Source organism: Aspergillus japonicus (genome assembly GCF_003184785.1).
Source record: "Aspergillus japonicus CBS 114.51 unplaced genomic scaffold BO86scaffold_5, whole genome shotgun sequence".
In the NCBI taxonomy this organism is placed as follows: domain Eukaryota; kingdom Fungi; phylum Ascomycota; class Eurotiomycetes; order Eurotiales; family Aspergillaceae; genus Aspergillus; species Aspergillus japonicus.
The window spans coordinates 168728-189935 of record NW_020291642.1 but is presented as its reverse complement, the minus strand read 5'-3'; the positions used below and the strand labels follow the sequence as shown (position 1 = coordinate 189935).

General features: G+C 54.8%; 8 protein-coding genes, 1 non-coding gene and 1 pseudogene across 10 annotated transcripts; 6 read left to right on the top strand and 4 right to left on the bottom strand.

Moving 5' to 3' along the window:
• Positions 1–2032: 2032 nt before the first annotated feature.
• BO86DRAFT_160191 (uncharacterized protein) lies at positions 2033–2608 on the top strand. The gene has a single exon (XM_025666409.1). It carries the CDS (start codon positions 2142–2144, stop codon positions 2460–2462), a length of 321 nt encoding a protein of 106 aa, XP_025531445.1. The 5' UTR covers positions 2033–2141; the 3' UTR covers positions 2463–2608.
• BO86DRAFT_453406 (uncharacterized protein) lies at positions 2500–5155 on the bottom strand (the record flags this gene model as incomplete). The annotated part of the gene is made up of 3 exons (XM_025676989.1): positions 2500–2564; positions 2625–4961; positions 5033–5155. The coding sequence occupies 2 exons, from the start codon at positions 5153–5155 to the stop codon at positions 2697–2699; spliced, it is 2388 nt and encodes a 795-aa protein (XP_025531444.1). The 3' UTR covers positions 2500–2564; positions 2625–2696.
• A 2334-nt stretch (positions 5156–7489) lies between these two features.
• On the bottom strand, positions 7490–9918 carry dppIV (prolyl dipeptidyl peptidase DppIV; the record flags this gene model as incomplete). The annotated part of the gene is made up of 2 exons (XM_025676029.1): positions 7490–9798; positions 9867–9918. The coding sequence occupies 2 exons, from the start codon at positions 9916–9918 to the stop codon at positions 7490–7492; spliced, it is 2361 nt and encodes a 786-aa protein (XP_025531443.1).
• A 378-nt stretch (positions 9919–10296) lies between these two features.
• Positions 10297–10367, top strand: BO86DRAFT_t52. The gene has a single exon. It is a non-coding gene; the product is annotated as a tRNA-Gly (tRNA).
• Positions 10368–10587: 220 nt separating this feature from the next.
• BO86DRAFT_375901 (nucleotide-diphospho-sugar transferase) lies at positions 10588–12257 on the bottom strand (the record flags this gene model as incomplete). The annotated part of the gene is made up of 7 exons (XM_025670500.1): positions 10588–10605; positions 10686–10739; positions 11009–11011; positions 11077–11217; positions 11281–11685; positions 11723–11817; positions 11876–12257. The coding sequence occupies 7 exons, from the start codon at positions 12255–12257 to the stop codon at positions 10588–10590; spliced, it is 1098 nt and encodes a 365-aa protein (XP_025531442.1).
• Positions 12258–12880: 623 nt separating this feature from the next.
• BO86DRAFT_271948 (uncharacterized protein) lies at positions 12881–14284 on the top strand (the record flags this gene model as incomplete). Its single annotated transcript, XM_025667226.1, has 2 exons — positions 12881–13641; positions 13705–14284. Coding segments are annotated over 2 exons (1341 nt in total), but the record flags the coding sequence as incomplete, so codon positions are not given.
• Positions 14285–15126: 842 nt separating this feature from the next.
• On the bottom strand, positions 15127–16695 carry BO86DRAFT_354182 (feruloyl esterase B precursor; the record flags this gene model as incomplete). The annotated part of the gene is made up of 1 exon (XM_025669566.1): positions 15127–16695. The coding sequence occupies one exon, from the start codon at positions 16693–16695 to the stop codon at positions 15127–15129; it is 1569 nt and encodes a 522-aa protein (XP_025531440.1).
• Positions 16696–17460: 765 nt separating this feature from the next.
• BO86DRAFT_385855 (uncharacterized protein) lies at positions 17461–17955 on the top strand. The gene has a single exon (XM_025671203.1). The coding sequence runs from the start codon at positions 17680–17682 to the stop codon at positions 17863–17865; it is 186 nt and encodes a 61-aa protein (XP_025531439.1). The 5' UTR covers positions 17461–17679; the 3' UTR covers positions 17866–17955.
• Positions 17956–18035: 80 nt separating this feature from the next.
• On the top strand, positions 18036–18106 carry BO86DRAFT_t53 (annotated as a pseudogene). Its single transcript has one exon. The product of its transcript is annotated as a tRNA-OTHER (tRNA).
• Positions 18107–18665: 559 nt separating this feature from the next.
• BO86DRAFT_160166 (flavin-containing monooxygenase) lies at positions 18666–20866 on the top strand. The gene is made up of 2 exons (XM_025666408.1): positions 18666–19420; positions 19495–20866. The coding sequence occupies exons 1-2, from the start codon at positions 18805–18807 to the stop codon at positions 20739–20741; spliced, it is 1863 nt and encodes a 620-aa protein (XP_025531438.1). The 5' UTR covers positions 18666–18804; the 3' UTR covers positions 20742–20866.
• The last annotated feature ends 342 nt before the right edge of the window (positions 20867–21208 follow it).

Below are 21208 nucleotides of genomic sequence, written 5' to 3'. Positions count from 1 at the left end.
GAGTAACGAGAGAGAGAGAGAGAGAGAGAGAGAGGTAGAGAGAGAGCGAAAAAACCAAGGAGGTCCCAGAAAAGTGGATCCCAGCAACCAAATGGGTCCGATAAAGTGGTACATGACCCACTTAGCGGTGCATCCGTAGCCAATGGCAGGCTAGCCGCCTGCTCGGTCTCAATAGACCGGGCCGAATCGGGCATGCGGCTCCACCAGCGCCGGAGGTTCTGTCCCAGAAACAGAATTCCCACTGGCGACGCAAGCAGGTTTGTTTGCACCCCGGGGGCCTGGGTGGCTTCCCTCTCGAGTTGTCGCTGCTGCTGCAGTCGTGAGCTGAAATTCGGAGGGAATTGCCTCGCCTCACCGACTTGTCGGATTGGGAACCTGCTGTTTTAGGCCAACCCGACTCATCCCGTGGACGCCGGAACAAAAAGCTAAGCTGCATGAAGAGCTAGCTCGAAGCTGGGGGCACCACCCACCGTGATGAAATCGACGCCAACCTTTCAGCAGAACCAGAAGAGAGAGAGAAAAAAAGGAATGTCACTGCATCCATTTCTCTTTCTTTGTTTGTTGCCCCCAATGCTGGCTCGAGGGAGGTGATGTGGATTTATATAGCTTTTGGATAGATCAGAGAAACTGGCCAAATTTGGTGTGGAAGAAGTCAGCTCGTCTGCACTCCCGCTTCCCACCATCGCTCCCCCCCCCCCAACCCTAGCCAAAGAAATTAAATCCTCGGGAAGAAAAACGTCACAATCCTCCCAGAGAAATAAAATACAAAACAAATTGAGAGGTAAATCCCATGACGGTCAGCGCTAGTGCCAGCAGTAGCCACGCCCTGTTTTTTTGCGTCTGGTCAATTTGACGCAGCAGCGACTTCAAGTCGTGGATAGCGGGTTTCGCCCACCACCTCGGGGTAGTTAGCCCCCGTTCCCTCCCCCTCCTTCGGCACTCCATCCCCAGGAAAAGAAAGAGAGATACGCTCTCATATTTATACCTCGCAGTCTTGTCTCGTAATGAGGACAACAAGGATGGAGTCTCTCTACCGATTTCCTCACCATCTCTCCCTCCCTTCCCCCTGTATCTAAAAATTTTCACATTCTTACCCATGCTTACTGCACTATGCCCAAGTTAGCACTAGTGAAAAGCGGTTGGCGGTGATCGAGATATGATCTCAGCCGCCCTGCGTCCTTACGTAACCGAGCAGGGGGGAGGGGAGCTTTTGCGTCTGTCTGCCCGTCTGGGATCTGAACTGCTGCCACCCAGCGAACAAACTGGCCCTTCAATTTAAGCATGCAGCCGCCGCAGACAGGGATTGAGGAAGCTCTTCCAGCCGGGTTCTTCCGTCTCGTATAGCTGGGCAGGAGCATGATTATGTGGATGTGTAGATACTGTATTTGTGATTGCCACCTGTCGAGGAGGGGAATGCATGGGTAAAGAGGAGAGAGAGAGGACGCGGCGTTGGTTATGAAATATGGGCATGACGATCCATTATGGGTCCAGAGGATGGATGATACCTGTGTTGATTTCGTCGCATCATGGAGGAGGCGGCGGATGGATGGTCGGAGGTTCAGGGCTACTGGGGAGAAGTGCGTGTTTCGTGTATTTCGTGTGTAAGGGTGGGTGTAAGTCTGGTATTGAAACTGTTCCGGAGTTACATCAATATCCTCAGGCACCGATCTGGCCGGCCCAGCGGGTGATTGTTGGACCTCGGGTCACGTCCATGTAGAGAAGGTATGGCGGCGGTTATGAATCGGAAAGATAACGAACGCTTCAGATCTTAGTCGGAGAATGTCCACAGACTCATTACACTTTGCACCTTCTACAGTCCTTCAATGCTAGATAAACAGATCGCATCTTGCTACTCAGATCCTCAACAATTATATGAACTTCTATATAATGCATCGTCATTCGACTTCCCCAATGAACTACCATCCTAAGTACAAGACCCTCACCCGGCAAACCCACCCCGTTCCCACCCGACCGGCCTTTCCGACTCTTCCCTACGTAGTCCCTCCAGATCGGTAAAATCCCTATCCAACAATGTACACGCACATATATCTATACCAACCTAAAAATTCTACTGAACTGAGTCTCAAACACCCGTAACTCTCCCTCTCGACTCTCTATCTGGGACAGAGGAAGCCACAAGAATGTCCCCCCAAGCCGCCTACACCCCCGAACAAACGCCGACGGTCGTCCGCGCCCGCAAACATCTCTCGGGAACGCGCGCCAAGCAGCTCCTCCGCGCGGCGGAGCGCGACCACAACGACCCCCCGCCGCCGCCGGGGCTGGGCGAGTGCTGTGGCAGCTCATGTGACCCGTGCGTACGGGATCTCTGGCGGGAGGAGCTGGCCGTTTGGCGCGAGAGATGGGGGGAGGCTGCCTCGGAGGGGTCTTCGGAGAAGAAAGACCAAGACGGGAAGGAGGAGGAGGAGGGGAAGAGGAAGATGCCGGGGAGTTGGGAGTGGTGATTTGATTTTTTTCTTATTTTTTTATTGGGTGTGGATTGGAATATCGACTGGTTTGGAGAGGCTGGCGTGGTTTCGGAGATCCTGGTTTTGGGTTGTCACTTGGTTTGTGATTCTTTGTTCTGGTTGATGCTATGTGACAGGTGATAACTAACTATAAAACAGACTGAGCATGGACCGGGCCGATGAAGCAATTCGCGGCAGACGATCTCCACTCACAGTGAGATGAAAACTCATTTACACTTCGCTAACCTCACTCCCTGCCGGCACCCTGGCCTCATACTCTAACACCAACTTCACCTCCTTCCCAGGCGCCAACTTGACCACCCACTTGACCTCCCCGGCCTTTCCCAATTGCGCGATCCCCTCCTTCATTGGCGCATCGTCTCCTTCCCGAACCAGCCCCTTGGGCTCCAGGATCTGCACCTTCAACCGCTCATCGTCGCTGACAGGCACCTGATCGACAACCGCCACCTCGACGGCGTTGCTTCGCGTGTTCTTGACCCGGCACGTCCGGCGGAACACCGCCGCCTCTTCCTTCTGGGAGAACAGACCCCCACTGCCTGTCGCGCGCCGCACCGTCGGCCGCCCGTACGTGACCTGGATCAGGGGATCCACGCCCAGAGGCAAGGTGAACGATTTCTTCGGCCCGCAGCTCGGCAGGTCCGCGGTGCCCAGGAAGGTCCCGTCGATGGTGATCCCGACTTTCCCGCGGAGGAGGCTCACGGACGAGGAGGAGTTCTGGATCTTGGCCTGCAGGAAGGCGGCGGCGCGTTGCTTGGGGACGATGGTGTAGGATAGGGTGACGGAGTCGAGGTGGAGGTCGGCGAGGAGGTGGCGTCGGGCCACGAGGGATGGGATCACGGTGCGATGACCGGGCAGATCGTATGTGGTTGTGAGGCCGTAATCTTGCTGGAAGGATTCTTGGTGTTCCAGGTCTGGGATGGTTTTTGGTGGTGATGAGAAGGAGGGCTTGGGTTCTTCGGTGGGGTTATTGACCTCGTCTGGAGCCCCGGATTGAGCGAATGGTTGCATGGATGTTGTCGCTGTACTCATCAGCGCCGGGGGTTGAGCTTGCGAAGGCCTGGGAACACTTCCAAACAGCCCTCCACTCATGGTAGACCGTCCGAATCCGCCAGATTGAAGACCACTGGTACCGGTTGGCGGTGGGTTGGCTGGTGCACCAAATGCAGGACCGCTTGTCGTGGTTGGTGGTAGGCCACCAAATAGAGCCCCCCCAGACTGCGGGGGCGGGGGTGGTGGAGGGGCTGCTGCTTGTCCGAACAACCCGCCCTGAACTGGTTGCGGAGGAGCAGCTGGTGCAGCATTACCAGAGGGTCTGGACGCAGCCGCTGCAACAACATTATTGGGCGCAAACACCGGTGGGTTCCGCGTCTGCTGCTGGCAAAGCGTCTTCTGGAGGGTCTGCACTGGCATTAGATGGCGTTGCTCAGGCTTGCTACGCAGAATGTTCTCCCACGAGGTCTGCTCCTGGTTCTTATTGTTGTTGTCCGCTTGGACTATCAGCTGCCACACCTGGAGCGAGGGAATGCGCTCTCCCAGCCCGGAAAACGAGGCCTGGGAGGTGGACAGGGTTACGCGGGCATCGCGCCAGGTCTCCGAGCACGCATTACGAAACTCGGCGCGATAGACCATCTTGGCCGAGGAGGCAGGCGTGTTGATACTCAGATCATACCGTGGGACCCAGCTGGGTCCCGCGACGACATAACTCAACCGGAGCATGACATTGTTGTCGCCTTGTTTCGTGCCCTCACCCTCATCACCTTCAGCCTCGCCATCCAGATGAACCACCACCTCTCCCACCCTATTCTTCCGAAACGACTTCTGCTCCTTCTCGAGCCTTTCCTTCCGCTCCTTTCTCTGCATCTTCTCCTTCCTGCGGGCCTGCCTCTCCTTCTCCCTGGCCGCCTCCTTCTTCCTCTTCTCCTTGAACACCCTCTTCTCCACCTTCTGCACCTTGCCCATCAACCTCGCCACTTCTTCCTCCGCCTCCTCCACCTCCACAACGGCACGATAATGCTTCTCGCCTTCCTCCTTCCCTCGCGCATTAAACAGATCCATAAACTCTCCAACCTTCCACACTTCAACCGGTTGCTGCGGCTGTGGCTGCGGCCTCCCAAACCCGGCTCCACCCGTCGGAAAAACCGACCCCCTCTTCTGCTCCTGCAAGAAATCAATCAGACTGCCCGCGACATCCCTCCGGATCCCCGCCAACGCCGCCTTCTCCTTCGCCGCGCGCAGCTCCGCCCTCACGAGTCGAAGCTCCTCGGGCTCGTCGTCTGCCTCGTCATCCTCGGATGACGACGAATCACTACTACTCTCATCTGGTTCCGCTTCGTTCGCCTCCAGAGCATAGAGCCGCGACTTGACAATCTCCGTCTGGAAATCCGTGACGCAGGCGGGTCCCGAGCCCTCGATACGGATCGAATCGAAGTCCGTGAGGGGGTCGAGGCCGTGGATGGTTAGGGTGTTGGGGCCGGGCTTTTTTTCCCGTCTACCCGTTAGTTTTATAATGAATCATATTTGGACGAAAGGGATAGGACGAGACTTACGTGGATCGTGACGGGGATTTCACGGACGATGGTGGCGCGGGTTGGTTGGAAGGTGACGGTTTTGGTGGGGAGGGAGGTGAGGAGGATCTCGGTTGCGTTGTCCGTGGTGGTATGGTCGGGCATCTTGCTCGGCTTCTCTTTTGGTCAAAAAGAAGAAGAAAAAAAAAACAAAAGAGAATTTCCGCTTAGTCGAAATGAATGATGGAGCGGAGAGAGAGGATATATGAATGAATGGGAAAGAGATGATGGTGACAAGGACGTAGGTAGAATACTCTGTACAGTACTTATACTCCGCACCGCAGCCCCTAAGAGGTAATACATCAGGCAGCATAGAACTGCGCCTTGTGTTGTGACAAACATGATTGGTGCAACGGCTCATTCGCTTATAAATCCAGTGACTAGCGCGGTATCGATTCTATTCTCATTGGCTGTGTGAGTCACTTGTCCGCCTCAGATCGAACTATTGGGGCTTAGCATCGCGACTAGTGCCGCTAACTTAGTACTAAATATGACTGAGTAGGTAGTACTCAAACTAAAACTACGGAGTACCCGGCTGAAAAACTGCATGTGAACTCGACTCTTGATGATATCCATACTCCATAATCCTTTTGCTGAAAGGCTCTGAGACTGGAAGGTACCTTGTATAGGGTCTAACTTACGCGTCCCTGGAAAACCAACAGACTACTCGACTGGCTCCCTTCGTGAGACCTAATTCCTAGGCTGTCGTGTCAGCCGAACTTTGCCTTCAGCATTCTGGCCAAAGAACCTTCCGTCCGCGACAAGCTGTCGGGCGTGTCTGAGCGTCTCGTCGTATCGTATGGTTTGAGGAGCGTCGCGACGAGGGTCTTGAGCATTTCCATCCACGCAAATCTCTTGTCCTGCGTAATCGGGGGAGAAAACAAGCGACAAACGCCACGGGGCAGGGAGGGAGGAATAGCGGAGTGACGTACGGCCGGCCGATGCAGACCGGCGGTCTGATGGATGAGGGGGTGCAGTTGGAGTTTTCGATCATGGCTGAAGTGGCGCTCGTAAGGAAGCCCCAATGGGTTCTAGGAAGGTAAGGCAGCGGTCACTTCAACATCATAGTCGGGCGGATGCTCGCACCTGAGCACTGGTGATGAACGTTGAGCGCAATGACACTAATCAAGAGCTGCTGTGCACCAGCAGATCCTTTTCGGGAAGATCAAACAAAAATAGAAGTGAAGGCTAAGCATACCCCGGGGATGGACTGGATACTTCAGTTTCAATCACGGATAACTCAGCCTCGGTGTACGCCCACACAAGTCTCATAACACCGGGGTAAACTATATAACAAAGGTCCTCTTGCAGCGACTGTAGACTGGTCCGGTCCGTCACCTTCGTCGAGATGTCGAACCAATCACGAAAATCCACTCTTAAGGCTGGACGTGTTACTTGGGACGTGTTGACAGGGGTTCACCTGAAGCCACCCAATCAGACCCTCTCGTCAGTCGAGATGTCAAAAGTATCACAAAAATCCACTTTTAAGGCTGCCGGCGCTGGACGTGTTACTTGGGACGCGTTGACAGGGGTAGACGTGGAGGGGGCCAATCACGCCCGTCTCTCAGGCGAGATGTTGAAAGTATCACGAAAATCCACTTTCAGGGCTGCAGGACCCCAGCCGGGTTGTTTGGTACGCGTCGGGGAGGATGCACGTGGGCTTGGTGATCTCTGGGTCTCTGCCTATTGAGGAAATGCGGATCTATTAGCAAAGCTTGCCTTTCTTTTATCCAGAGATGTTCTTGTCATCCCTCCGCACTACACCTAGACTTCAATGACCAGGGGGGGGGAGGGGACTTGATATAGGATTGAGAGGTAATAGAGGTGGCAAGAGCTCAAGTTATGGAGTCTTCAAGAGTAATGAGCTAGTCAAGATTCTTTGCAAGGACATAGAGACTGTTCTCAAGACCAATCTACCCCAGCCAATGTACTAAACATTGCAATCACTACACGAGACTGATGTTTCTTCATGATGCCGTATTAGGTCGGTTTCTGATATCAACCGAGGAGCTGCTGCAGTTGCTGATGACCTTGAGCCGCGGAAGCTACTGTAATGACTGACCTTGCTGGCGTGCAGTTCAGCAGCATGAGTAGAGGCGAATGAAGCAACAGAACATTGTGATATCAAGCCAGGATGCCTTGGGACGGTTTCCACGGAGAAGCGGCTAAGGTTCAGGAACTCACCGGGGGCGGGTCGGACCCTGTTCCTCGCCACTCGTCGCCGCGGCACCCCCGCCCGTGGCTGCAGCGACGAGTACAGTACAATACATAGCACTGAATCTTTCTCAATTATGATAAGCGCCTTATCTTTGCAACTTCATCAAGTTATTCTCCATTCTCCGCTCACGCAGCTTGCAGTCAAAGTCGCTGAAAGAGTAGGTGTTTGATTTCTCAGCTGTGCGTGCTTCTGATTAAAGATATTGAGGCTTAGCATCGTGTCTAGGATTGCTCGAGCATTACACTGCTACCCCCCCTCCGACTCCAACCATGCTTCACCCCCTCATCCTCTCGCAACTTCTCCGCGAACAACCGCCCCGCCAACTGCTTGTACAAAAACACATTTCCCCCATGATAATGGATATGATGATCCGAGTCCGTGAACCACTGCACCTGCACCTTCTCCGGCGACACTCCAGCGCCAACCAACAGATCCACCAGGGCCGCCGAGTGCTGGAAGTGCACGTTGTCGTCCGCCGTGCCGTGCTGGATGAGGACCCCGCCGCGGACGCTCCGGAAGCCGGCTGTCCGCCGCACCGCGCTGGCCGCATAGCCCTCCGCGTTCTCCGCCAGCGTCTTCATGTACCGCTCCGAGTACATCGAGTTATAGAACCGCCAGTCTGCCACCGGCGCCGTGATCAGACCTAGGGAGAAGATACCATCGCCGTCGTCGCTATCCTGTTCGATGACCTTGGCCGTCAGATAGCCGCCGAAACTCCATCCCCAGATGGCAATGTGGTCCTCGTCGACGTAGGGCAGCGCGGCAGCCTGCTGGGCGGCGTAGATCTGGTCCGCCGCTTCCAGAAGTCCCAAGCGTTTGGTGACCTGTGTGCGGAACGCGCGGCCCTTGCACCCTGTCCCCCGATTGTCGACGGTCCAGGTGATGTATTCGAGCTCCGGGTCAGAGGCGACGTAGGCATTGAATCCCAGAGACTGCCATGATTTGCTTGCCCGTTGCGCGCCGGGGCCGCCATAGGGAGTGAATAGGATAGGGTATTTCTTGCTCGGATCGAAATCCACCGGCAGCCGTTGCATGACGTTGAGGGTTTCGTTTGTGGGGCTCTCGGGGAGAGGTAGTTCGAAGTAGCTGATATTCGGGAGTGCATAGTCCTGGAGTTGAGTGACAGTTCTAGCGTTGTCGGCGATTGTACGCAGAGGATGGCTCTGGTCGACGGAGTAGAGCTCCTGATACGGAACATCGGGGCCATTGTAGGTGAGGATGTAGTATCCCGAATGCGCGGAGAATGACGCATGCCAGTAGGCGGGCACGGAGTCATCAACTAGAGGTGTTATTTCGAAAGTGCGATAAGATACTGAGTAAAGATGTCGCTCGGTGCTGTGATGTTGCGTGGAGAGGTAGTAGATGAGCTGTCTGCCTCGGTCTACGCTAAGAATGGAAGTCACCTCCCAATCACCACTAGTGAGAGCGATCGGCTCGCCACCAGACAGAGGGAAGAGCCACAGGTGGAACCATCCCGACCGGTCAGAGATGTCAAGGTAGTATAGAGAGGAGGTGTTGTCGATTGCTCCGATATATTTTATCGGAGTGTTGTCTATCCATCCATCGGTGCCGTCGCGCTCGTTGATGATTTCCGCCGTCCCCGAAGCCGTATCAACCGCCACGACTGCCTGACGATCCTGAACACGATTGAATGTCTTGACGGCTAGCGTGGTGTGGGTATCAGTGAGCCAGGAGACTTGACCAATGATCAAATCATCCAACTCGAAAGAATCGACTGTGACGGTCAGAGCGCGGCTTTCAGCCACGCGGAGAAGGCTCAGCTGCACCGTGGGATTGATTTGCGATGCTTTCGAGTATCGAATCGGCATCTCTGCTGGATACGGCGGCGCAATAGCCTGGTTATCCATGTAGTATGGCACCAGGTAGGTCGGCACCCCCGTCTCATTGAAACTCAGGAAGGCGAGATACTCTCCATCGGGAGAGAAAAAGAACGCGAACCGGTCCCCCAGGATTTCCTCCTCGTAAGCCCAGTCCGGCACACCATGGAAGTTCTCAGGTCCACCATCCGAGGTGACCGTTGTGATGACCCCGTCGATCCAGGTGAACAGGTTGTTTTCACGGACAAATGCGATCGTGTTGCCCACCGGGCTCCACTGAGCATATCGAATATCAACGTTCTGGTCTGAAACGAGAGGGCTTAGCTGCAATGACAGAACATCTTGGATGTAATAATTTGCTAGGGAAGGACGTCGGTATTTCTTCGTATGGTTGGTCTCCCAGAGGACTGCCGAGAGGTCGGGCTTGACTTGGTAGCTATATACCCCCGAAGGGACGTGGTCGGCTGCCACGAGGGTCTGCGTTTGCTTGGTAACAATATTGCTGATCTTAAGACTGCCATCTTTGTCCCGGTAGACGTACTGCCCATCCTCTGCTGTGTCAATCCATTTCACCGATATCCGCGATGGTGAAATCGCCGTCCGCACGACGGTCTCGTTGAAGGTCAGACGCTTTGTGCCACCCCCGGTCGGAGGATAGGGATTGCGAGCAATGCCAAAGGCATGAGCGAGGCCTACGATAAAGAAAAGAAGCTAGAGATGTTAGCGAAGTTGAGGCTTGTGACAGGTTACTCTTACTCACCTTCATGATTGTGGCTAAAGTTGGAAGAAGCAATTGGTACGAACGAAGACATGTTCACAATGACCTTATAATAATTCAAGGGAAACCCCCGCGTACCTGCCGGGGAAGGTGGCTGGGATTCTGGTCTTGCTTGACGTGATGAGTTTTCACATCGCTGCAGGCAAGTGCCTGTACCCCTCTTGCCATCTTCTTATTTACCTTCATAGCGTTCAGTATTGTTGCGCATATGCAAGTTGTATTCACGATCATCACTGTAGCCGCGCGACCGGCTTGTCTGCAGGTGCAGATGGGTAGTTGCGAAAACGGTGAAGTCGCGGACAAAAATGCTTCATATAACGGAACCAGGGAAGTATACATGATGTGGATGATGGAAGAGAGGCAGGTTTGACACTATGATATTATGTTATTTGTGTGATATTGACATCAAGTAGCATCATTGGTCTAGTGGTAGAATTCATCGTTGCCATCGATGAGGCCCGTGTTCGATTCACGGATGATGCACTCCAATTTATCTTTTGCTTTTTGTTCTGGCCCGCGCCCACTCCAAATGAAACTTATTGCGATCCGACTCTTTCCCCTGCCGTTTGCAGTAGTAGACATCTTTCTGCAGCACTTTCCCCTACCTCCCCGGAAGCAATAATCTAGAACATCGAATGATGGGTAAAAGAGCGAGCTGCCTTCCTGACTACCCAGACCCCAACCTTGATTCTTACCTCGTGCTTCACAGGCTTGATACAGTCTGTTCCAGGTCCACGTACAGATCTAGACAGTCAAATCTTCCCGCCCTCTGCTCCTGAAGGTATAAGGTTTACCACGTACCTTGGTAGAAATCATGTCAAAATATAGTTCAATGATAAAAACTGAAACGTTAACCTAAAAAAGTATGACACTGCCAGTCAAAACTTTATCTAATCTATCTATGATCTCGAGCTGAAAAGACTTATACACAGACCTATACACATCAGACCTCCGTAAAATCGATTCTGTCCTGAGGATATCCCAATTAATCTACAGAGCATGCTAACCAGGCACACTGAAAATAAACCCCTCTAACGAAAGAGAAGAGCATGATACCAAAGAACAAGAGAGGATGAAATACATCATCATACTATGTATACATCTTTGACCGCCATGTTACATACCGCCTATTCCTAGAGTCAACAACAACACCCAATCCAACACAAGCGATAGACTGAGGGAAGAGTCATACCTGTCGTCTCGAGGCAAAATCATCATAGATGCCGCGCCAGATATCTCGCGCGCGACAGTCGTCATAGAGGCCCGTTTTGGGATTTAGATCACACGCCGGCTGATTCGCCTCGACGATACTTGTGTTGGCCCTGAACCAGGGCTATATGCCGGAAAACACCGCGTGAGTTACTTTCTAATATGGCCTGGTATTCAGCTTACTCACCTTTGGGAGAGGCCAGTCGGAGAAATGCAGGAACTTTGTCTGATTGAAGACCTCGACCGGGTCCCAGGATTCCTGCGGATCGCCGAGATAGGCGGTATGGTCTGTGGCGCGTAACTCGCCGGTCAGGAGGTAGTAAGGCCGGTGGGGGATGTTTCCCGCCCGGCCCTGGTACAGCTTGTTGACGATCTCCATGTCGAATTCGGTCGGCCCAGCGTCGGCGATCGCTTGTTGGATGCGGTGGAACTCGGACGCAGAGGGCTTGATCAATGCGATTAGGGTGCTCATCGTCCGGTTCGCGGGACTGAGCCAGTATGCCCGAGGGAGGACCACGGGCGATGGCGGGAGCAGGAAGAGTTCGTCCAGGGACTGTGGGGCTATTGTGAGTGCTCCCTCCCTTGCTGTAATCTGCGGGTTCCGGAACAAATAGATCACCCAAGCTTACCTGGAGAAGAGTCGAGTCGGAGTCCAGGCTCAGTACGCGATCGTACTGGGTTTGGTTAAAAGCGAGAAGCTTGGTGTAGCTGTCTGCCCATGTCTCTGGGGTGCGCTTTCTGTCAGTTGTTTGGAAAGGCTATAAGTGGGCTGGTTGGCTCACTGTCGGCGCCCTTTCGGTGCTGTAGCTCAACTGGGACCAGCTTGACCCCATACTCATCGCGGGCTTTGCGGAGCAGCTTCGCAACCCTGGAGTTGTCATCGGTGGAGAAGTCCGATGGGTACATTAACAGGCGATCCGCTCGACTGCCTAAGCGATGCAGGGTCTCAAACAACATCACTGAGTTGCAGATATAGGCCCGGCTGGTGGCATACTGGGTATAAGCGAATCGGGACCAGTCGACCTCAAGAGTTGAGGTATAGGCACCAAGGGGAGTAAACTGGAACGAGGGGTGGATATCACTCAGGCAGAGCTGCCACAGAATTGCGAAGATGAAGCAGCACACAAAGGCGGTCCGGACTGCTTTGAATGTTTTGACTTGCATTTCGGAGCTGCTTCCATCGGCGTTGTGGTTCGGAACTCAGGATGAACGCCTTGCCTTATACGAAGTCAAACGCTTGGTGCAGTGCAAAGGGAACAATAACTTGAATTGGAAGGGTTCAGGGCTCACCAGCGCCGGGCGGCAACTCGACCTATTGGAGGGGCCAGAGTTTCAGGGTCTCTTGAATCCATCCCCGGTTTCGGAAAAGCCGCGGCGTTTTAGCGTCATGTCAGATTCATTAGGGTTTCATCTATAGTACTATTTTGTCCATAGATCTTGCGAGGCGCGTAAATGCAGTTGATGAATGGCTACAAGCTCACACCATTTTAGAGCCCAGCCTTGTCCACACAGTGCAGCTTTTGTGGCGTGGAAGCGCTTGTCTTCACTATTCACACATGACAAGGATTGGGGCCGCAGGTTCGACTTCGCTCTTTACTCCCCTGACCCTAACTCCCCTCGCTCTTTCCCCATAAGCAAAATGCTCAGTCGCCCACTTTTCTGTGAGATCGTACAGGCTCTTCTTGCGATTCACTCCTTTCTATTCGCTTTGAATAAACAATCTTGCTCTAATGGTTTCCTCTCTTGTTTTTTTGGTAAGTATCTGGGGTGCTTCGGGCCTTGTCCATGCTGCAACACCTTTCACCGTGCCATGGACGGGTAAGACCTACGGTCCGGATGGTCCCTGGCAAGCTGTCCAGGTCAAAATCGGCAGCGACCGGCAGGAGATAGCCCTATATCCTGGGGGAGCCTGGCAGAGCTACATCCTCCTCTCCTCAATCTGTTCCAATACTTCGTTATCATCCTACTGCTATGCTAACCGGGCGGGTGTCTTCAACAAACTGACCTCCACCACATATGATGACACGGCTATCCGGCTGACCATCAATGATGGAACATGGGGACCGCTGCACTTTGGCGCTGCCACCAACAACCCCATCTACGGCACCGCCAAGTGGGCGCTCGATTCAATTGATATCTCGGGCGTCGTGGCCCCGAACGTCAGTCTGAACGTGGTGGACCAGGGATACCAGATATACCCGGATGGGACTAACTACCCTCTGGAGCTGGGAGTCCTGTCTCTGGGGGCTCCCAGCCTACAACAGCAGTTCGCAAACCGGGGACAGCCCACCATAAACGGTACCTTCTTCGACAGCTACCTGTATACCTCTGGGACCGGCCAGGCCATCTCCTCCTACTCGTACGGGATGCACATCGGTACGCCCACATACAATCTCGCGGGATCCCTGCTGCTCGGCGGATACGATCAATCCCGCGTGCTTGGGGAAGTCTCGTCGCAGCCATATTCCGATGATGGAGGGTTCCCAATCAAGCTTCGCGACATCAGTCTCGGGGTGATCCGCGGAGGTTCACCATGGTTGTCCTCCTTGTCCTCAACGAACAGCAGCAGCAGCAGCAGCAGCACCACCACCACCACCACCTCCACCAACAGCAACCCAACAGGGCTTCTCGCCGCCGGCAACTCCTCAATCACCGCCAACGGAATAACCGTATACTCCAGTCCCGGGGACCCCTACATCTACCTCCCGCAAAGCACCTGCGACGCCATCGCCGCCCACCTCCCCGTCACCTATCAGAGCACCTACGGCCTCTACATCTGGAACACCTCCAGCCCCGCCTACTCCCAAATCACTACTTCCCCTAGCTACCTAGCCTTCACCTTCGCTAAGGATAACTCTAACCGCGCCAACATCACTATCAAGATCCCCTTCGCCGTGCTCAACCTCACCCTGACCCCACCCTTGGTCACCCAACCGACCCCCTACTTCCCCTGCCGAGGCACTACCGCCGCCGGGGCCGTCTACGCCCTCGGCCGCGCCTTTCTGCAGGCTGCCTTCGTCGGCGTCAACTGGGGCGATAGTGGCAGTGGCACGGGCAATTGGTTCCTGGCGCAGGCGCCCGGTCCAAATCTGCAGACTCCGTCGACTACTGTCATCCAGCCCGAGGATACCACTGTCGTTGGGTCGGACAATAGTTGGGAGGATAGTTGGTCGGGGGTGTGGACGGCGCTCCCGGTTGCTTCTGCTGCCGCTTCCGCTTCCGACGCCGCCTCCACGCTGACGACAAATACCACTACTACTACTAGAACTTCATCCTGTGAGGATTGTACTCCTACGGCACTGTCCACCGGGGCCAAAGTCGGGATTGGTGTCGCCTGCGGCGTGGTCAGTGTGGGCACGACCGCCCTGATTACGCTGTGGTGCTTCACTCGTCGTCATCGTCGTCGGGCTTCTTTTCCCGATGTGGATGGTGCTGTTGGCGGTAAGGACTGGCCTGATTCAATGCAGGGTCAGAGCAGGGCGGGTTATGAGGCTACTTGTACTACTACTAGTGGTGGTGGTGGTGGGTGGCCAGCGGGTCGGTCGCTGGCTAAACCCCCTGTCGAGCTTGGTGCATATCGCAACGAGGGTCCGCATGAGATGGGATAGAGGCCGAAGTCCTGTTTATATATAGATTCTCTGTGCAACTGTTCATGTAGATATGAATCTTATCTGCAACAATTCTTCATGGGTGAGAAACCTACCAGAAATGGATGGGTGGGTGGCGCTGGGCATGGTCTGCAGGTGCCATTGTGAATCTATCTCTTACAGGGAAAGAGGTCCGAGCACAGAAGCTTGTCAGGGACTCGGCTGAATGCCGAGCCATGGTTCAGGGAGGGAGGAACAACCGCCCTCCCTTCCTCGGTTTGATGAATTACTGTACCACTGGGTTACCACTGGGCAGGCGGCTGCAGCATTCTGAATGGCTGCACCTCTTGTTCCTTTTGGCGACAAATGCTCAGTCGAATTATATTTGATAATCTTATGCTTTATTAAGTAGATGCTCGGACCAGGAGTTGGTCGTCATGCATATTTCAGAACCAGTTCCTCTGCGGTTGCTCGCAAGTATACGATCTCGCGCCCATAACATCCCCACCCTGGTACATCGAAACAAGCGGCCAAGGACACAGCGACCTTGTCCGCCCATCCGCCGCCTGCGCAGATAGGGTCTCCGGAGCTACGCCACCTTCCACCCACTCGACCACCTGAGACAATGGGTCCACCGGCACGGGACCCTCTCCCCCGGAGCAGTGATGCACGCCCGGGGCAGGGAAGAAGCGATAGAAGTCCCGCACCTCAGGGTCACGCTCCTGCACCTGACGGTAATAGTGCTCGGTTCCCTTGGGAAAGATCAGCGGGTCGGCGAGGCCATGCCACGTGATCATTTTCCCACCAGCAGACTTGAAGGCGGAGAGATCCGGGTCGTTGGTCCCGATGATTGCATTGTATTCTGCAATGGAGCGGGAGAGGATGGCATCCAGGTCCGTGTGGTCGAGGGTGGAGAGGTCAAAGGCAGGATCCTGGAGGACATAGCGGCGGATCCAGTCGGAAGAGATGGCAAACGGAGATCCCGTGCAGTTGGTCGGGGGGCTGCAGGTAGTGGCGGCGAGGCTGCCGCTACCCATGGAGAGAGGAGCGCCTCGCTCGAGACCATACCACTGGAAAGTGCCGTTGGAAGAGCGCATTCCTGCCCAAATCAGCTTGACAGCTAGGGCCGCGGGCTTAGTAACTTTGACGCTGCTATGATTGCATGCGACGGTCTGGTTGACCAAGGTGAGAGGGTCAAAGTTGCAGCGGTCGGGAGCAGAGATCACACCGTCAGTGACACCGTCGAGGGAGTCGCAGGCGCTGACGGCGGCGGCAGTGATGGCGTCGGTCACGCACGTCGGCGGGTGTGTCTGAAGCTGATTCATGACAAACTGCGGCCAGTATTCCGCTACAAGGAAAGTGGGCCAATTAATGGCAGGGGCGGCAGCCATAATCCCATTGTATGCCGTGGGATACCGCTGCGCAAGCATGAGCCCTTGTCGTCCGCCGGTAGAGCAACCGTTCCAGTACGAGCGGTTTGGCCCATAGCCATAGAAGCTGTGGCTGATTTGTTTGCCTATGACGGCTGCGTCATTTAATGCAACGTAAGCGAAGTCGTCGAGAAGAGCCATATTGACATGGTCAGATGCATCAAGTGACCAGGCGGCTGAGTTCTGTGATACGAGGCCATGGCCACCATCCGTGGCTACAACTGCATAGTTGAGGCCGACCGCTTCTGCTAGAACCGAGTCGTCGTGACGCATTGCATAGCCGCCACCGCCAGAGCCCTGAAGCCGACCGTTCCAGCTTGAGAGGGGAAGCCAGATAGTAGTGTGGATAGCGTCATTCTTTCCGGGATGGGTGTATGTGACAGTCACATTGCAGAAGCTCAACGTAGTTTTGCCATCCTGGTAGCCGGTGACTGGAATAGCAGTCAAGTGTAACAGCTGCCCACCAGGAATCGAGGGTTGGGCGATGCCGGCTGCCGAGCAGTTCCCCGCATTTACTGCCGAAGCACCAAAAAGAGTAGCTGCAATGGCAGCCGAGGTTAAAGACCGGCGGGTGAGCAGAACCATCCTGAGGGTGAGGCACTGGACTGCGACATGCGTCTGTTGTGTTCCAGATGCCGGGACATCAGCGGTGCTTTATACCAAGCCCGGATTTGCAGGTTTCTCTTCGTTGGAGCCCGTGTGGAAATTCAGGGAAGCATCTTGGTGGATCAGCGGCATCACACGCGGTCCATTCGAGCAACAACTGAATCGCCAGGATAAATATCCGCAGATACCAGTGTCCGTGCCATGGCGCGGGTAGCGGAGTGCTGTTTGATACGTTCCCTGATTAGGCAAATTCCCTTGTTGTGGAGGGACTCAGAGTATAGATCGACATGTACGGCAGCTCGATCGGGAGTTCGTGAGTGGAGCCGATCGGGGCCCACTGTTGCTGAGCATATGGCACTGGAGCCCGCTAGGAGCTGCCCGGAGATCGTAATTCAAAACAGGGAACAGGAGGCTCTGATGGCCTTGGATATTATGAGAGCCAGCAAGAGGAATACTTGCGGAATTGATCTTATGGTGCTTGCGAACAGCCGTCGTTCGTGTTGGAGGGATACATAAGCCCGGACGGGCTCTGTGAGAGCAGGATACGCTTATCAGAAGCACATGTCATGTTCGCATTGTCAATCTATCATGGAGTAGACTAGAAAGCAAATAGCGTGCCTTAGTTTGAGGTAATTAACCGAGAAAGCTCTTGTTGTTCGCTAGGCATTCCCAGGCCATGGAATCGATCGCTGGATTGCAGATGATAGGCCAGCAGGATGAAATCCATTTGGTCAGAGCGATTATCTCGATTCTAGTCTCAGGGGCAGCTAGACTGAAATTCCATAAGGACTGTCATGCAAAGTCGAAATCCTATTCGGAAACGAGCTCGGCAAGTTGTCTGGGACGATCACGATAACTAGAAGTCATATTTATCGATTGCATCGATCTTTGCTTCGGATAAGCATTGGTCGATATAAGCGAAACAGGATTTCAGAATCGAGACTCCGGAGAGGCAGTGCTATAATGGCACAGTTGCTTCTTGCTCACAAGGCTTGCGGCCTGCTTGACGGTGAAAAGGATCTGCATTTGCTTGGAATGGGTGCTTGCGCCGAACAGTGGGGAGGTGGATCGATGCAGCACTCGCATTTCCAGCCCTCGGCCATCCTGGTGAGGTCACCAACGGACCTCACACAGCGGAATGAATGTTAGAAAAAGGAGACTACTTGCGAGTACACTTCAATGCTTTCGCAAAGCATGAGGATGCTAGCTAAGCTAGTTTGGTGGTAAGGGAAGAAACACCATGAGGTGGGTTGTATACTATGTAAGATACAGTAACCCTCAGACGGAAACCTAAGCTTCGGCGCGGAAGAATCCCGAGAGTCTCTAGTCTAGTGCTAGATCACATGACTACCTGTCATGTGCTCCGCGGTTCGAATCCGCGCGGGGGATGATGAGTTTTTGTTTTGTCTCTGTGTCCTGAGCCTTTCGCATCCCTCCACTAATCAACTACGCCCATTTACGAAGTGGACAAATCTTCTTACTGCAAACGAGGCGACACTACTATTTTAACTGCTGATTTTGCAGTGTTTATTTCGGATCTCAAGCGATTGGCTCCTGTCGAGGGGTCTAGCATGATCGAGATTCATGCCCCGCTCAGCGGCCTTGTCCGCAATCAATTTACCTTGTGTTTAACCCGGTGTGATCGCCGAAGTAAGTCCCCTCCCACTATCTGCACCTGGATACGATGGCCAAAAAATTGACTGTCACCGGTCTCTCAGATGACAATGACAACAAGAGCATTGTTCCCCATGTCGACGATCGGCAAGCGAGTGGACCCGTGGGGGTGTCTCTCCGCCCCCTCAACCTCTAAGACGAGCCAAAAGCGCAGCTTGGTGTGACAAAAGGTCAGCAATTGATACGTGGCTTGCACTACTGAAAATCTCAGCTCTGCAGAGCTAGACTAGGTACTCGATGAAGTCTGGAGTGGGGCTCAGCTTCTAATGTCGATGACTTAAATGGCTTTTCTCCCCCCTCATTTCTCCCCGACACCGGAAAAGCTCCTCCGTGACTCCCCCGCTTTTTCTTGACCCAGCTACACCACCACCAGCTCCTCCCTCCCAGAGCATAACAGGGACACACCAACCCACCATGACCGCCGCTTCAGCCCAGTATCTGCCTGGCTCGGTTGACATCCCCGTCGGGAAGTTCCCTCCGACCCTTACATCCACTGATGTCGACCCCGAAGGTATCGCCTCCCAGCTGGTGGACACGATCAACACAGCACTCAGCAAAGGGGACATCGAGGCTATCAGCAGTCTGTTCCTCGAAGATGGCTACTGGCGTGACCATCTCTGTCTGACGTGGGACTACCGCACCGCCAAAGGCCAGGAACGAATCCAGGCGCTCCTCAAATCCGCACAGCTGCCGACCAAGATCGAGGTCGATCGATCGACCGCTCTGCGTACACCCCACGTGGGCCCGATCGACGCGTTCGGCGATGTGAAAGGTGTTGAGTTCTTCATCAAGGTCTCTAGTCCCGTCATTAGCGGGACAGGTGTCGTACGTGTTGCCGAAGTCAACAGCGAATGGAAGATCTTTACGTTTTTCACATCGCTTCAAAACTTGGTGGGCCACGAGGAGAGAGTCGGTCATCGCCGGCCCTTGGGAGCACAGCATGGCGCGACCAAAGATCGGAGGAATTGGCAGGACAGACGGAACGCAGAGCGCAACCTGGAAGGCGAACCTCCGGCGGTCTTGATCATTGGTAAGCATCGATCACTCTACACCACCCTATTGACTGTAACATCGTGAGTTGCCACTAATGAGCATCATCATCAGGTGCCGGACAAGCCGGCCTCACCGTGGCCGCCCGTCTGAAAATGCTTGGTGTTGACAGTCTGATAGTCGACGAGGCAGACCGCGTGGGTGATAACTGGCGCAAGCGATACCACCAGCTGGTGCTCCACGACCCCGTGTGGATGGACCATCTCCCTTATGTGCCTTTCCCGTCCAGCTGGCCGGTCTTTACGCCCAAAGATAAATTCGCGGAGTTTCTGGAATGCTACGTCAAGCTCCTGGAGCTCAACGTCTGGACGCGGACCAGCGTCCAATCCACTTCGTGGAGTGAGGCCGACGGCCGCTGGACGATCGACCTGAAGCGCCGCAAAGAGGACGGAAGTACCGAAACCCGCACTCTGCAGCCCCGCCACGTCATCCAAGCGACCGGCCACTCCGGCAAGAAAGAAATGCCCACCTTCAAGGGCATGGAGACCTTCCGGGGCGACCGTCTCTGCCACAGCAGCGAATTTCCCGGCGCCAGCGACCTCACCACCAGTACCACCCAAACCAAAAAGGCTGTGGTCGTGGGAGCCTGCAACTCGGGCCACGACATCGCGCAGGACTACTACGAGAAGGGATACGACGTGACCATCGTCCAACGCAGCTCGACCTGCGTAATCTCCTCCGCCTCGATCACCGACATCGGCCTGAAGGGCCTCTTCGACGAGGACGGACCCCCGACCGAGGACGCCGAGATCTACCTCTGGAGTCTGCCATGGGAGGTCTTCAAGGCCCAGCAGATCAAGATCACGCGCGTGCAGACCGAGCACGACCGCGCGGTGCTCGACGGCCTCGAGCGCGCGGGCTTCAAGGTCGACGACGGCCCGGCGGGCGCCGGCCTGATCATGAAGTACTTCCAGCGCGGCGGGGGCTACTACATCGACGTCGGCGCGAGCCAGCTCATCGCCGACGGCAAGATCAAAGTCAAGCACGGCCAGGAGATCGCGGAGATCCTGCCGCACGGCCTGCGCTTCGCCGACGGGTCGGAGCTCGCGGCCGACGAGATCGTCCTCGCCACGGGCTACCAGAACATGCGCACGCAGGCGCGGCAGATCTTCGGGGACGCGGTCGCAGACCGCGTCGGCGACATCTGGGGCATGGACGCCGAGGGCGAGATGCGCACCATCTGGCGGCGCAGCGGCCACCCGGGCCTGTGGTTCATGGGCGGGAACCTGGCCCTCTGTCGGTATTTCTCAAGGACGCTGGCGTTGCAGATTAAGGCTTTGGAAGAGGGGATTCCGCAGTAGATGTGTTGTGCGGAGGGATACCGCGGGAGGTGCAGTACAAGTATGTACCTCGGAAGAAGCCTGGGCGAGAAAAAAAGGACAACAAAAGTGGAGGTTACATGATAGGTTCGTTCGGAGGAGCACGATCGGATCATGCAAGACAAATCCCAAGAGAGATGTTGTGTGTTGTGCTACCCAATGCATACCAATGCATAAAATATGAGTACAGTATAAATGTGCACTGTAACTAAAATCCCTCAACCCCCTTAGATTAAGCCCCGCAAGGCGGACCCTTGTGCAGTATTTGCGGAAAGCAAACGGGCCTCGGGACCGGCGGCGGCGGCGGCGGCGGCGGAGGAGACGGGCGGGCCAGAACTTCTATTTCTCCGGTTGTCTCTCCGTACTCAGTCCCTTTCTGAGAGAAAGACAAAGAAAGTTTCAACGACACTACTCTCTCCAAACATTGACTCAATTTGGATATCATCGAC

What these genes read in the sequence shown, in the direction of transcription:
- BO86DRAFT_385855 (XM_025671203.1), top strand. Translation starts at nt 17,680, where the DNA reads ATGGCACAGTTGCTTCTTGCTCACAAGGCTTGCGGCCTGCTTGACGGT.
- BO86DRAFT_160191 (XM_025666409.1), top strand. Translation starts at nt 2,142, where the DNA reads ATGTCCCCCCAAGCCGCCTACACCCCCGAACAAACGCCGACGGTCGTC.
- BO86DRAFT_160166 (XM_025666408.1), top strand. Translation starts at nt 18,805, where the DNA reads ATGACCGCCGCTTCAGCCCAGTATCTGCCTGGCTCGGTTGACATCCCC. An exon ending in TCCGGCGGTCTTGATCATTG is followed by an intron (nt 19,421 to 19,494) that starts GTAAGCATCGAT and finishes CATCATCATCAG; the next exon opens with GTGCCGGACAAGCCGGCCTC.